At 35.9% G+C, this 16,118-nt stretch overlaps 1 protein-coding gene across 6 annotated transcripts in view; it reads left to right on the forward strand.

Annotated features, from left to right (window-relative positions):
* The window catches only part of APPL1 (adaptor protein, phosphotyrosine interacting with PH domain and leucine zipper 1), a 54,451-nt gene that overhangs the window by 12,616 nt on the left and 25,717 nt on the right, over positions 1–16,118 (forward strand). For 5 of the 6 annotated variants that reach the window (XM_078442928.2, XM_078442929.2, XM_060631370.3 and 2 more), the window contains 10 exons: positions 1,390–1,431; positions 2,008–2,066; positions 5,072–5,218; positions 6,076–6,158; positions 6,852–7,010; positions 7,923–8,111; positions 10,267–10,309; positions 11,568–11,624; positions 14,134–14,225; positions 15,002–15,184. In XM_078442928.2, coding sequence (XP_078299054.1) covers positions 1,390–1,431; positions 2,008–2,066; positions 5,072–5,218; positions 6,076–6,158; positions 6,852–7,010; positions 7,923–8,111; positions 10,267–10,309; positions 11,568–11,624; positions 14,134–14,225; positions 15,002–15,184 — 1,054 coding nt within the window. The remainder of the gene's footprint in view (positions 1–1,389; positions 1,432–2,007; positions 2,067–5,071; positions 5,219–6,075; positions 6,159–6,851; positions 7,011–7,922; positions 8,112–10,266; positions 10,310–11,567; positions 11,625–14,133; positions 14,226–15,001; positions 15,185–16,118) is intronic. The other variant, XM_060631371.3, reaches the window with a different exon arrangement.

The following is a 16,118-nucleotide window of genomic DNA, read 5'->3' on the forward strand; positions in this document are numbered from 1 at the left end:
TCTCTTATAATTAGGGAATGAGCAAGGTACTGTGGGGCCTCAGAGGAGGGTGTCAGGAAGGCATCACCAAGAATGGGACCTCAGCATTGAACAGTGAAGAGGCATTTGCCAGGAGAAGAGAGTCACTGTTCTATTAGGGGGACTAGAAAGCATAAAGGTATGGGTTGGAGAAATACATGGCTTGTTTTGTGGATGACGAGAACTCAGTATGGCAGCAATGTTGGATATGTTGGGGTATGACAGGAGACAGATCTAGAAATAGATCATGCTAAAGATGTTGGACTTGAGTTTATAAGCAAGGAGAAGCCAGTGGAGGCCTTTAAGAAGTAGACCCAATTCCTTTAGTTTTTAAGGATGGAATAGAGTGTATTTGATGTTGAGGAAAATGGATTAGGAAGTTGAGAGCTCAAGGAGGTGACAGTGGCATAGGAGGTGTGTTTATGGGCTGCAGTAGTGGGAGGTAGGGGTACTGGCACATCTAGCAACCCATGACTTAGTAGTTTATGGTGGTTTTGTTTCTCCCCACTTAGGATTAGTAGGTGATAACATGTGAGTTTTACAGAATTGGCTCTGTTTTCTCATAATTCACAGTCTCAGACAGTCATATAGACTTATTTATTGAAAATATAGATAGAATTAAAACTGAACTAATGTATCAGTGGATGGCAAACTGTTTAAATTATGCATGAAATAAAGACAGATGTATTTTAGAGATGGAGTTAATATTTATGGTGGTGATCCTTAAGAATGGTTATTTCCAAGGTCAATATAAATATGTTCTTTTCTTAGTCTGAATGTCATAACCTTATTAATTATTCTTTGTTCCTCATTCAGCATTTTTACTTATTAGAGTCAGTACCAGTAAATGAATGAAGGGGGTGCTTGGGTGGCTCAGTTGGTTGAGTGACCAGCTCTTGATTTTGGCTCAGGTCATGATCCCAGGGTCATGGGATGGAGGCCTGCGTTGGGCTTCACGCTGAGTGTGGAGCCTGCTTAAGATATTCTCTCCCCCTGCCCCTCTCCTTTGCTTGTGTGCTTTTTCTCTTGCTCTCTCTCTCTCTCTTTTTAAACATAAATAAATAAATAATATGTTGCATGCTGGTACTAAGACTAATCTGCATATCTTAGAATTTGCAATGATTTTAAAATTTGTTTTTGTGTCATATTACTAATTTGTGGCAAGTCGATTTTCTGTTGGTGTAACTGTTGTTAATAATAGTGAATGTTCCATAGGCTACTTGAAACACAGAATAACTTTTTCACTTTGTTGAATTATGAAATGTTATTTGGAGTTTTAATTGTAGCTTAAATGGCAGTTACTGTTTTCTAAACAAAATTCAAGAAATTTCATAAATATGCTAAATTGAAACTATTCTTGAACTTTTCCAGAAATATTGACATTAAAGGAAGTGTTTCAGATTGCTAGTAATGGTAAGTTTTGAATACTTTACAGTTGGTTCTCGCAGTGATCTATTTCTTTATCAACACAAATCTGTGTTCTATGTATTAGAAAAAAATGAACCTAATTAAAAGTTTCAGTGAATATTATGTAAATCAGTGCTCTTATTTAAGTTGCACTATTTGTGCTACAAGAAAAATTTAAAAGGAAACTAAATCAAATTTTTCAGTTTGTTGTCTTAATAATACCCGAGGAATTGGCGTAATATTTACTCTTCCTTGTTTTCCTGTATATTCCAAAGTTGTCTTTAGTGAGCATTTGCCATTTTTATACTGTGAAAAATACTTTAAAAAACTTAGTGGAGTACAGTCTACTTGGAATTAAATAGTTTGCCAATTAAATAAGTAGAAACATAATGGGAACATTTAAGTGGATTGCTCATATGGTAGAGAATTCTTGCTTTAGTACCTTTGTTGAAAGATGCACATGTGAAAACCATTTAAAGTTTTTTTGGTTTATAAGTTTTATAAGTTTATAAGTTTTGTCAGGTAAGTTTTAAGTTTTGTAAGGTACTATTGTATTGTTGTTAATAGTTATTTCTTTTCCAGATCATGATGCTGCAATTAACAGATATAGCCGATTGTCAAAAAAAAGAGAAAATGATAAGGTGTGATACATACTTACTCCTTTGGTATCACAATTAGCAATTGTTTCATTAGATGGTCTGGTTTTTCCTGTTTAAACATAGTAGCTAGCAGTTACTTTGTATGTTTTTCTGTATTGCCCTTGATTCTTTCCTTCTATTTGTTTCAAAGCCTTTCTGATAATTATTGGACAATAATTATCTCTTTGAACAAACTATTTTTCTGCTGACAAAATTTTCTAAGTAAACAGAACTATTCCAAAAATGCAATTGATGCACAGTATATAACATTGCTCCTTTTGCTTTGTGTTTTGATAACATTGCATGTGTCCTATTTTTATTTGACTATGTATGTATTCAGAAGTGTCTTCTGAGATACAGTGGTTAAACAGTTGAATTGTTGCATACATAATTGAATGAATTTCTGTTATGAGGACCTTCTCATTTACATGGAATATATATAGTTTTTGATACTTGTTCCACAAGTGAAATCCAGAAATATTTCACTCTATTTCAGGAGATATGCATGTGAGTAAAAAACAAAGAAATTATTAACAAGTTCATCTGGATGCTCCTTAAGATCATTTCTCTCTCAGTGTCTGATCCAAGGCTTGCTGAGTAGGGCTTCACTAGATGTTTTTGAGTGAGGTGATCTCTGGTCCTCAGAGTTGGTTTCTGCAGCCTTGGCTGTGGCTGCTGGTAGAGACACAGTGATCGCTTGTGGGAATCCACGACTGGGTACAGTTTATTGTGCAACAGCTACTGTGACGCAGTAAAGGGAATGCGTCTCATAAAGTTCAGTACAAAGAACTTTCAGTTTCTAATTTTAGTTCACTGATTATTTGGCGGTGCAAATATTGATAAAATATATACATTTTGAATTCTACATTACGAAATAGTTTAAAGGTCTAGGTTAGATTTTGGTGTATTTTTTATGTTGCTTCTGGCTGTTCCAGGTTTGTTGTTGTTATTCCAGGTAGTTTTAAAAACATTCTTTTACCATTTTTGTTTTATTTGAAAAATTTTTGACCATCTGCTATATGTTGGGTACCATGAGGCAAGAGTGTCAATAGGCTCCACTCCCATCCTCAGGGAGTGGACAATATGCACTTAAGGAAGGCATATTCCTACGTGAAGGCATACAGCTGGATTGGGTGCCAGAGTATGAGGATGAAGAGAACCCATGAATTAACATTGAGTTAAGTACTTAACAAATAGAAGTCTTAAAATGCTACAAGAGCATACAGAGAGCCTCAGTTAACTTTGGTGATTTGGTGAAAGGCTTTACTTTTAGGAGGTGCTATTTGGATTGAAGATGAGTGAAAGTCACTGGTTTGGGACCGGGGACAGAGGGCGTTCCTGGAAGAAAAACAGCCTTTGCAGATGCACATGGTAGAGTCTAGAGAATGTAAGGGTTAGGAGTACTCACTGGCTCTAAGTCAGACTGCATGAGAACAAATCTCAGCTTTGCTGCTTGTTTGTCTGATGTCATTTTCAAGCCTTTATTTCTCTTGTCAAAAACACTCAGTAGTTTTGACGATGAAATGGGATAATGCATGCAGGGTACCTGGCTTGTAGCAAGTTTTCATTAAATTCTAGCAATAATCATTATGATAATGGTGTGTATCTGGAGCATAGGATGTATTTGGGGAGGTGTGGCAGAGAGGACAAGAAAGAAGGAGTTTGGGGCTATTTCAGTGACTTTGAAATTTGAGTTAGAGAAAGTGGGCAGCCTCCTTAAAGGAATCCTACTTAAAGGATTTTAAGTAGGTAACACCATGCAGTTGTGTTACAGAATAAAAATACTACTGGAAATGTGAAGGGGACAGGACTAGTGGGAACTCATTGAAAAAGTACCAAAATAGTTTGCAGAGCCTCAGCTAAGGTTGTTATGGAAAGTGGAGAGGAAGAAATACTTCTAGAAAATATTTTGTGAGTGGAACTGACAAGACTTATGGTAGGAGGAGGAATTGAAAATGAGTCCTATAATTCTTTTTGTTTTGTTTTAAATTTTTAAAAAACATTTATTTATTATTGAGAGACAGACACAGAGCATGAGCAGGGGAGGGGTAGAGAGAGGGGGAGACACAGAATCTGAAGTAGGCTCCAGCCTCTGAGCTGTCAGCACAGAGCCCGACGCGGGGCTCGAACTCACAAACTGCGAGATCATGACCTGAGCCGAAGTCGGTTGCTTAACCAACTGAGCCACCCAGGTGCCTCAGAGTCCTATAATTCTTGGATGATGGGGTGGATCTTGGGATAATTAAGAGAGCTAAGAAACGGAGGAACAGGTTTGTGGGGAAGATACTATACTTAGTTTTGTACATTTCCAGCACATTTACACACACATGTGGACACACACACACATAAAGAGCCTAGCTGGAGATGTGCTTCTTCTGACACTTAGGAGAGTGAAGGGCAAGAGATACAAATTTGAGAGTCATTGGTGTATTGGGATATGTAATCCCAATACTTGGTATTGGGTACTTGATTAGGCATTCTAAGGAAAGCAAGAAGAGAGAAGAGCCTAATGCACATTACATAATAGGTGCTCAATAAATGCTTGTTGTCTGAATGCAAGAACTTAAAGGAGCACACATATTTTAAGTGTGGGTAAAGAAAAACAAGTACAAGAGAGGAAGAGCAGCAGGGGGAGAACCAGAAGAAGGGTATGCTGTGAACTGACCAAGATCAAAGACTGATGGCTAAGCTAATACCAAACCACTGTCTGACTTTCCTCTGTGTGGTAGACTTTTTCTGCCACACTTTAGTTCAGTTACTGTATCATACTTAGTTATGTGCAGAATTTGCTTTACATGTGCATTTTAAGATGGAGTAGTTGGTAGTAAGACAGGAAAATTAGCTAATATTTTATAGGATTTCTCGTATCTTAGAAAATAAAGATGCACAATTGCTGGTAATACACCTGTTTCCTTGGGTAGGCTCTTTCCTATAGCCACTACTAAAGGTAATTAAACATAAGTACACAATTAGATATATAATAGTATTTTTAATGTTTTTATTTGAAGGTAAAGTATGAAGTCACAGAAGATGTCTACACCTCCAGAAAAAAACAACACCAGACCATGATGCATTATTTTTGTGCATTAAATACTCTTCAGTACAAAAAGAAAATAGCATTGTTAGAACCTCTACTCGGGTACATGCAAGCTCAGGTGAATACTGACTGTACTGTCTTTTGGATTATAACTGTTCTAAAAACTTGATGTTGAGTTTGATATTCATGTTAAGCATTAGGGTATTACAGACTACGGTCACAATATTCTGTTTGGGTATGTATTTTCAAAAGTAATTTAAAATGTCATCAGAATGCTATTTTAAAGAAGCTAGAATGGTTTTCCTTGCAAATGAAAATTTCACATTTTTCAGGTAAATGAAATTACTTACCTTATATTTAGTCCTTGTCCATCACAGGTTGGGGACAAGGGACAGAAAGTAAATGAATTCTGCAGTTGCTTCTGCTGGAACTTCCTTTCACCCTTGCTTCAGAGCAGATTTGAAAGAGAATGGGCAAGTTTGAGTTTGTCTCATGTTCCCTGCATACCTCCTGAGTTAAAAATAATAGATTGAAACCCCAAAGTGTCCCAGGAGGTGTGCATCAGGGAGGAGGCTAGAAAATTAAATTTGGTCAATATGAGATGGCACGTCCCTAAAAATTAAGAGTTTAAGGAAATTCAGATATTTCTTCAAATATGAGCACTTACTATTCCTCAGCATAAAACTTATCTTTGTAGTAAACATAGGTTTATCCATATGACTTAAAGTTTTCCAGTTTTTGTTTACCATATGCATATATTAATATATAAAAAGATGTATGGTGAAATTGAAGTCTGGTTTTTACAGTTGCTCTAAGCCCAGTAGAAGTCATTGTAAACTAGTACACAAATGGGAATACTCCCTTGTTCATTACCTTACCTTGTATCTGGGTGACTGTATGAGTCATTTTAAGTATGTTTTGTATTGTGTGTGTTTCTGTTGCTCATCTCCCCACATGCACACCCTCTTGCCTTAGATAAGTTTCTTTAAGATGGGTTCTGAAAATCTCAGTGAACAGCTGGAAGAATTCCTGACTAATATTGGAACAAGTGTACAGAAGTAAGTATTTTCTTCCTTAAAATTGAAAATGAAGTTACAAGAATAACTTAACAGCTAACTGCCATAATCTACAAATATTTAGCATTTAGTTTCCTGAGGGCTATTTTCCCTGCCATGGGAGTGTGTCTCACATGCTTCTTGGTGTTTTCACCATCTTTTCCACACAATTTGAACTCTGAATTTTATAACTGTGTCAAGGCTTATGGTATTTTATTGATTCTAAACGAGGTTTTATGTCTAAACATAACAAACACATAATAGTAATTAACCACAAGTTAATTACCTTCACAGTTATCTGAATTGTGGGGGATGGGTGGGAATTGCTATGTACATCTTGCTTTTCAAGCCATGAAAGCTTAACGAAAGAAAGTCATTCTAATCAGGTTCAAAAATCTGAGCAGTGATGTGGTCAATCTGAGATCTGCAGGGAGACGAAAATGATTGTTTTAAAGGCACAGGACAGAGCAGTTTGAAAATTCCTCCAAAGTTAGGTATTTAGTGTGGTAGTTTTTTAATTTAGTATTGTTGCCATAATATCTAAGTTTCACTTAAAACATAAAGCTGTTTCATAATGTGTTCGTTTTATTTTAACTACCCACATCACTACTACTCTAAGAAAATATATACAAAACAAATGTTTAGGTAGACATGATTGGTAAACAGTTCTTTGTTGTGGTTTGTTTTCCGTGTTAGTGTTCGCAGGGAAATGGACAATGATGTAGAGACCATGCAGCAGACAATAGAGGATTTGGAAGTAGCCAGTGACCCCTTATATGTACCTGACCCAGATCCCACGAAATTTCCTGTTAATCGAAACTTAACCCGGAAAGCTGGATACCTTAATGCTAGGAAGTAAGAGAACTACAGTTATTTTCATATATTGTATATCATCTAGGGTAATATCAAGTGAACATAATATATAATTGATATCTGCTAAATTATTTTTATTTTACTAAAGGTTGAATCTTTTTAGTTAGTGGTATTAGTGTTTTTGTCAGTTTTTTGACGGGGGTACGTGAATAATTTTCAGAAGTAAAATTTTATTTAGGTATTTATTGAATAATTTAGAATTATTTTTATTTTTTTTTTAATTTTTTTTTTTTTTACATTTATTTATTTTTGAGAGACAGAGACAGAGCACAAGTGGGGAAGGGCAGAGAGGGAAGGAGACAGAATCTGAAGCAGGCTCCAGGTTCTGAGCTGCCAGCACAGAGCCTGTCGCAGGGCTCGAACTCACAAACCGTGAGATCATGACCTGAACCGAAGTTGGATGCTCAACCAACTGAGCCACTCAGGGTCCCCCAGAGTTATTTTAAAAGCAAAACCAGTTTGAGTTTAAATCTAGGATTACATGAAATATCATTAAATATCACTTTTATCATACTTTATATGTAATTATACCATCAGGTCAAATTTCAGTTTTTACCTAAAGGTAGGATAAAGCCAGTTAACCTTAGGAACAAAATGAATTCTTTTCTTTTGATTTTTTTTCTCTTGAAAGTTGAACTGTAGTTTATGGAACATCGTTATAACAGTTGCAATTTGATAATTTCTAGCCTTGTTTTGGAAATACACGCACACACGCAAAAGTGGGTTGGCATACATGAATTTATTTTAGAGACTGAAAAACTGCTGTTTGTATTTTCTAGGCACCTTGGTGCCTTTTTGCAAGCTGATTCTTTGTGATGTTTTATCTTGTGTCTGGCTTATGATGAGATTTCAGGTGTGTTGATACTGAAGAGTGAATGTACTTTCTTCATTTAGTAAAACAGGCTTGGTGTCATCTACCTGGGACAGACAGTTTTACTTCACGCAGGGTGGAAACTTAATGAGTCAGGCACGTGGGGATGTAGCAGGAGGCCTCGCCATGGACATAGACAACTGTTCGGTAATGGCTGTTGACTGTGAAGACAGGCGGTACTGTTTTCAGATCACTTCCTTTGATGGAAAAAAGTTAGTATTTTTTCCTACTATTAATAAAATCTGTAATCTTTTGAACTACTGAAATGCATGATAATTCCTTGCCATTCAGACATTTTATAGCTATTTTAGGCTTATTACATATTAAGATCATTTTCTTTTTAATCATGTAGAAATGATTTGAATTTTCCTTTCTGACTAGGTTAAATGACCTTGTCAAAACAAGGTCATATGGTAAAAACCTGTGATTTCATGTTAAGATACTGTTCACTGAAAATTCTGCATGGTATGGGGAAGGCAGCACAAGTTAGTGGAAAGAGCCCTAACCTTGGGGTCAGAAAGTTCAAATTTGAAATCTGCTACTTACCATGTGGTCTTAGACAAGTTATATAGCCTTTCTGAGCTCCATTTTTTTTTTTTTTTTTTTTACATGTGAAATGAGGGTGGGGTGGTCATAATCCCTACTTTGTAAATTGCTATGAAGAATAGAAATCTAACATAATGTAATGTGCCTAATGTGTAGTAAGTGCAAATACCAATGTCATTTTACTTATTTTTTATTAAAAAAAAATTTTTTATGTTTATTTATTTTTGAGAGAGAGACAGAGTATGAGTGGGGGAAGGGCAGAGAAAGAGGGAGACACAGAATCTGAAGCAGGCTCCAGGCTCTGAGTTGTCAGCACAGAGCCCTACGCGGGGCTCAGACTCAGAAATCATGAGATAATGACCTGAGCCAAAGTTAGATGCTTAACCAACTGAGCTACCCAGGCGCCCCACTAATGTCATTGTTAAATGTTATGTATTTCTGATTAAGTTAATGATTTAGTCCATTAATGTTTATGTGCAATTTTTAAAACTTCTGTTACCTTTGCAATGAGAACCCATAGACTAGCTTTTAGAATAAATTTTTGAAAAACAGAAAAATATAACAAAAGGAATATTGAAAAAAGCTATAATCTCACTAACTAGAAACAAGAATTAACTTTTTGGTCTGTTGCCTTACAGTTTTTACTCTAACTACATTTGTTTATAAGTTTATTTATTTTGAGAGGGGGGAGGGGCAGAGAGAGAGAAACCCAGTCTCTGCGCTGAGAGTGCAGAGCCATAAACCATGAGATCGTGACCTGAGCCAAAGTCAAAGGAGTCAGACACTTAACCGATTGAGCCACCCAGGCGCCCCTCTAATACATTTTTAAAAAAACACTTGAGGAAATACTGTGTGTGTGTGTGTGTGTGTGTGTGTGTGTATACACACACACACTTTGGATCTACAGCTGCTTATTAAAAACATTTCACAATGGCTGCATTATAATCTATCTAAGGATGTAAACCATAATCTAAAATTTTTCCTAATGATGTTTGAATTATCTGTAGCTTTTTTCTACTTAATTAAAATACTGTTTTTTGATGTTTCTTACTATTCAGATGCAGCTTCTGAATTTTCAGTCATTTTTTCTCTATGTTAAGATGCTATGGTTCACTGTCTTTTATCAAATGGTGGTTTAATTTCATATTCCTTCTTTAAACATATAATGAATGTCAGTTACTGTGTCATTTATCATGCTGGATGTTGGGAGTCCCTGTGTTCATTTGTCAGAATTACCAAATTGTTAGTATGTTACTACAAGTACTTACTTTTTTGTTTTTTCATTTTATTGCTAATAATGCTTTACATGATTTCCCATTTCACATTCCTAGTGTGATTCAAAATTAGTAATTATTTTTTTCTCTAACTTAGTAACATTTATAGAAAAGCTAAACATCCCAATGTTAGTGATTAATATATTGAAAATTTTACTTAACTATATTTATGGAGAAATAATAACTAAGTATAATTGGTGTTTTCTATTAGGATTACTGATTTATATTTGAAATATATAGGATATGTCAGAAAGTTGAAGTGCATCGTCTTATTTGCAGTGTTCTTTTGTTATAGGTTGTCTTCTGAAAAACAGCACCTGTTTCTTTTTTGGTTATGTTTTGGCACAGACAGCCAAAGTCAAAGTTGTTAAAATATGAGTACAGATGCCCCTGGTGGTCTCCTTTTCCTAAGATATTGATTGGTTGTGTGTTTTGGGTTTTTAAAGTTTTGATACTGATTGGTTTTATATGTACTTTGAAAGATAAAACATTTTCTCAGATCAATTTTTTTTAAGTTAAGGGTCAAACTTCTTTCTTTTTTTTACAGATCTTCAATTTTGCAAGCAGAAAGTAAAAAAGACCACGAAGAGGTAAAATTTTATCTAGTTAATTTCTTCAGCAACGTCTCAAGATATCTCAGCAACTAAATATTAAGATAGAAATTTGGAAAATCCTAGTTAATTAAAAAATTTTTTAAAATAAAATCTGTTGTCCCCAAGCAACATTCTTAAGTTTCACACACAATTTTAAAGCTAGACCTATAAGGGGAGACGTTAGAAATCGTTGCTGTCTGTCTTTTTAAAGGCACGACTTCAGAAATGACCTTGTGACTATTGCTTTCTGGCAAGTTAGTAGTATCATGAGGTGACAGTTTAATTTATTCTCTTCTCTCACCAACTTTCTGAGACCGTATTTGCTGCATTAAGAACATAGTGGCAACAGATGTAGCATGGCAGGAAGCAAGTAAAGCTTAAAATGAAAGACAGAAAAACAAAAATTTGGGAGTGTCTGTTCTTCCTCACGAGTCTTTTATTTTTGGCTCCGTTTTTACTTCTAGTGCACCAAATATGGAAGGTAAGTTACCACCAAGAACTGACACTTCAAAAACTTTGTCTTGAGAAATACTCTTCGATGAAAGTATACTATACTTGATTTTGAGCCATTTTATCTGGTATTATAACTGTGTTGGTAGAAGACAAGGTTAGAAATTACATAGAGATCTATTTTTATTTACCTCTTATGCAAAAGAGTAGGTATTAAAACTTGCTTTTGGTTTGTGAGGAACACAGACCTGTGTCTGCTCTCTGCAGGGTTTACCACACAGAATATTAGTTTAATGAGGCTCATCATGGACTGAAATCCTCGAGAGTGAAGTGGAAAATATGGAAGAGAGAGCATTTTGTATGTTAATTAGTTATAAATCTGAAGAAGGGAAGTATGTAAAATGCATTCGCTGGGAATATATTTAGCTCTTTACTTTTTTGCATTAGTGTTAATCATGATATCTGAATCCAGACTCTCTTATTTGGTGGAGGTTATGAAGGGAAGTGATATAAAAAGACAAATACAGGCTACTAAATTATAACTTAACATTATTGCTATATTTTTATTCCCTTGTATGAAGTTAATTTGGGCTTTAAAAATAATAAATCTATTCACTGTTCTGTTACACACAGACTATACTTGTATACACTATGTATATACTATGTATATAGGAAAATACTGTTTTTGTGAGAAAGATTATGTGTTACATCTTATGAAACTTCAATGAGATATTGAACATTCTCGTTTAGAAGAGAAGCATTGTAGGAAAAAAGTCTTATTTTTCTTTTTCTTTTTCTCTTGCAGTGGATCTGTACAATAAATAACATATCCAAACAAATATATTTAAGTGAAAATCCAGAGGTAATGTTTTTATTTATGATATCCAGATCTGGCAAAATTGAATACTTCTGTGGCTTACATGGCTTTTATTAATTATGTCTTAATCTCTCAAATTCTGTAATCTTGATTTGCCCTTGAATGGGTAGCTTTAACGTATCCATATGTGAGCATCTGGTCTTCTTAGATAAATTATTTCAAATGTAATGGAAATCTGTCAGCTAACAAATATTTACTGGGTATCAATGCTGGATTTAGCCTTGGGCTGAGCACCATGGATAAGGATACAGATGAATAAGAATAAGCTAGGGCTCTGCCCTCCAGGGGCCTCTGTGTATGGGAATACAAACATAACATTTAAGTAACATTTCATATAAAATAGTATATAATTGAAAGTATAGTAATGACTAGAAGCTTAAGATTTGAAAATGTTAAGATCAAATATGGACTTTAATTTTAGAGAAAACTGTGGAGATGATAGACTCCTGAGCTGGCCAAGATTTGTCCATATTTTGAGGATAAGAGAAGAAATTGCAGACGTGAGAATAAAAACAAAAGCACAAAGGCAGAAACGGTGTGTTTCTGAAACCAGTAGTATAATTGGAGTTCAAGTTTCTTGTTGGAGAATAATTGAAAGCTGAAATGTGCATACAAATCACCTGGGGATCTTGTTAAAATACATATTATATCTAGGGTTCGGGTATTCAGCCTGAACTCTGTTTTGCCACATACACTCTGAGTAGCAAGGGTATCAAGCCAGATGAACTTCCATGTAGGTGCAATCCAGATATACAGGCAGAACCCAGAGAACTGTGGAAGGAAACAAGTGGGTCCATACTACAGTGTAGTTGGGAAAAGACTTGGTTTAGGACAGGAGCTGTGTGTCCTCTGCCAGTCTTGGTGGGCCCAGTTGTGCTGTGAACCTGGCTGCCTCCAGGACACCGCAAGGCTATGCAGTACTGATAATTTGAGTTGAGGCAGAACAGGGCTGATTTCTTTAGGAAGCCCTCACTTTTTTAAGTCTTAAACTGTTGTTGGATAATAGTTGACTAGACAGGGGTGTCTGGGAACATGTAGGAGACCATTACAATAATTAAGGGATGAGCTCGGGGTCTGGACACCCTGGTAACTAAGAGAAGAGAGAAGAAATGATACATTGTAGAAACAGGTAAAAAGACATTGACTAGAGTAGTTACTAACTGACCAATATAAAGGATGAAGGAGATGAATTAAAGATGATTTGCAGGTTTTAAGCTCAAGTGAATGGAAGAACAATTTGAAGAGTTCTGTTTTTATCATAATGGCTTTGAAATGCCACCCAAGACACCTAGGACTTAGATTCCTGGGAACAAGTTTTGAATAAAGAAACAATATCTCATGATCTCCAAAATATTAGTAACTTCTATTAGTTGTATAATAATTTTATGAGCCTAATCTGAGAAAATTAGTGCTAATTGTAGAGAAGCCTTTTGCTTGTAGTAATTAGATCTGTTGCCAGTCTAGCTTTTCCTTTCTGTTATGCTACTTGGGAGCAACAAAAAATTAAAATGGAAGTTGGATGATCTGTTAATACCTAGGGAATACGTGGTGAATACAGTGTTTGCATTTGAATAATTCAGGGTTATCTTACTTTCCCACAAGTTATCAGAACTCTAAATTTTAAGTAGTATTTTCCAGATTATCCAGAATTACTTTATCTGTGTTTAATGAGAGGAGAAATTCTGATCAACTTGTAGCATTGTCGTGATATTTTTGCTAACTATAAGACACAGAAATGCAAAAATGTTAAGTGACGATGGGGTTCCTGGGTGGCTGGGTCGGTTAAGCATTTGCCTTCCGCTCGGATCATGATCTCACGGTTCGTGGGTTCGAGCCCCACGTCGGGCTCTCTGTTGTCAGTGCAGAGTCTGCTTTGGATCCTCTGTCCCCCTCTTTCTGCCTGAATAAGTAAACTTAAAAAATTTTTTTAAATGTTACATGATATTTTTTCTAATGCAAATACTATTTTATGTAGCCAGTGTTTGAAATAGGAAGTTTAAAAATATTTCTTATAGGAAGCTTTCTTTCACATTTTGGTCCAAAAATGATAACTTCATCAGTTAATAAATATGTAGATGTTTCTGAGCGTAAATATATTTTGGAAGATCATGAAAACACTCAGCTGTATAGTTATGAAAAATTTTAATAGTTTTGATATTTTGTGCTTGTTTCCTACTCTTAAATTTATTTATTTAGCAAATGTGTTGAGTACCCATATACTAGATGCTGTATTAGGTCTAACAATACAAACCTTAGTCTAGAAAATCTGGTAGTTAAATATTTAAAGACCTAGGTCTGTAAGAAGTAAGAGGAAGCTTATTATGTTATAAAGTTAATTATGTGTCTTAATATTAAGATGGAATGTGGAACTACTTTAGTAACTCCAATTTGCATTTTAAGTGTTACTCAAGAGCATTCTGACAATTCAGAGTTCTGTTCAAACTTTTGGTTTTCTTGCTTTACTAATTCTAGTCCTTTTTAAAAAACAAAATAGGAAATTGCTGCACGAGTAAATCAGTCAGCTTTGGAAGCGGTCACTCCTTCCCCATCTTTCCAGCAGAGGCATGAAAGTCTGCGCCCGGCAGGGTGAGTTACCAGACTTTTGGTTATTTAAAACTGTATGGGCTATTGGGGTGCCTGGGTGGCTCAGTCAGTTAGGTGTCCAACTCTTGGTTGGCTCAGATCATGATCTCACAGTTCATGAGATGAAGCCCTACACTGTGCTCTGTACTGACAGTGTGCAGCCTGCTTGCTATTCTCTCTCTCCCTCTTTCTCTCTCTCTCTCTCTCTCCCTCCTCCCCTGCTCACCCGCTCGTTCTCTCTCAAAAATAAGTAGATAAACTTCAACAAAAAAGTCTTAAAACTATATGGGCTATTGAAAGTGTTAGCAAAACACTTTGATACTAGTGCTACTTACGTTAGTACGAAATATCCCCCCCAGACATAGAAAGTGTATTTTCAAATTGGTAAATTTACCAGCAAGAATGCTAAATAAAAAAGATTCCAAATTTTCCTAGTGTTTATCTCTAGAGTGAGGTCATTTATGTTTTTGAATTTAGTCATTGGAAAGAAAGAAGTCTGTTATTAAATAAGTAGCTGTGATTGTATTTATTGAAATTTGTTCTGTTCCTCTTACTGACATAAAATTGTATTTTCTGGGCACCTGGGTGGCTCAGTCAGTTAAGTGTCTGACTTTTGATCTCAGCTTGGGTTTTGATCCCAGAGTTGTGAGTTCGGGCCCCATGTTGGGCTCTGTTGGGTATGAAGCCTACTTAAAAAAAAAAAAGTTTCTCATAGTTTGTATTTAATTTCCAAAAAAGAAAACTAAATGCAATGCCTTCTGGTTTTCTTCTGTGCTTAGACAATCTCGGCCACCGACAGCTCGAACCAGCAGCTCAGGATCCTTGGGATCTGAGTCCACAAATTTGGCTGCCCTCTCTCTAGATTCTCTTGTTGCCCCAGACACTCCAATACAGTTTGACATCATTTCTCCTGTGTGTGAAGATCAGCCTGGCCAGGCAAAAGCCTTTGGCCAGGGAGGCAGGTGGGTGATGGCATCACAGTGATACGGTTCTATGGTCTATAAGGTTTATGATTCCATTTTTACACAGTGTGTCTCACATATATATATCAGCTGTGTTGTACTTTCTAATTTTGGTAGTTGAGAAAGAATCATGTAGGTTTTTCTCTTTGTTTTCTGCCTCAAATAAGTGAAGGCAATTCAGTTTAAGAGAATTTTGTATTTTTTTTGAGATTAGTTAATTTTGAATTATTTATCTGCTTCTGGTATTTGCTCTTAAAATTGCAGAAGAAAGCTAACAGTCCATTCTTTAGGTCACGACAATATTTCAGAAATTCTTGAGGGGCGCCTGGGTGGGCTCAATCGATTAAGTGCCCGACTTCAGCTAAGGTCATAGTCTTGTGGTTTGGGTCCCATGTTGGTCTCTCTGCTGTGAGCACAGAGCTTGCTTCGGATCCTCTGTCTCCCTCTCCCTCTGTGCCTCCCCCAACTCTCTCTCTTTCTCTCTCAAAAAATAAAAATAAACATTAAAAAAAAAAAGGAAAAATATCATCTTGAGTCAGAGTAAGAAATCTCCTGGGGCACCTGGGTGGCTCAGTTGGTTAAGTGTCCGACTTCGGCTCAGGTCATGATCTCACAGTCCATGAGTTCGAGCCCTATGTTGGGCTCTGTGCTGACAGCTCAAAGCCTGGAGCCTGTTTCAGATTCTGTGTCTCCCTCTCTCTCTGCCCCTCCCCCACTCATGCTCTGTCTCTCTCTCAAAAATAAAAATAAACATTAAAAAAAAAATCTCCAGGAAGGCACTAAATTCATGTTATGAATCATTAATAAATCATCTTTTGTTTATATAATGAGAAATATCAAATCTGTTAAAAAAATTTGTTTTTGGCTCTGGGATGAAGGAAATGTGACTTAAGGCAAATTTATTTAAGTAGGTTGGACACCTCATACATTGATT

The sequence above is a fragment of the Panthera onca genome, chromosome A2 (genome assembly GCF_046562875.1).
Source record: "Panthera onca isolate mPanOnc1 chromosome A2, mPanOnc1 haplotype 2, whole genome shotgun sequence".
Lineage (NCBI taxonomy): Eukaryota > Metazoa > Chordata > Mammalia > Carnivora > Felidae > Panthera > Panthera onca.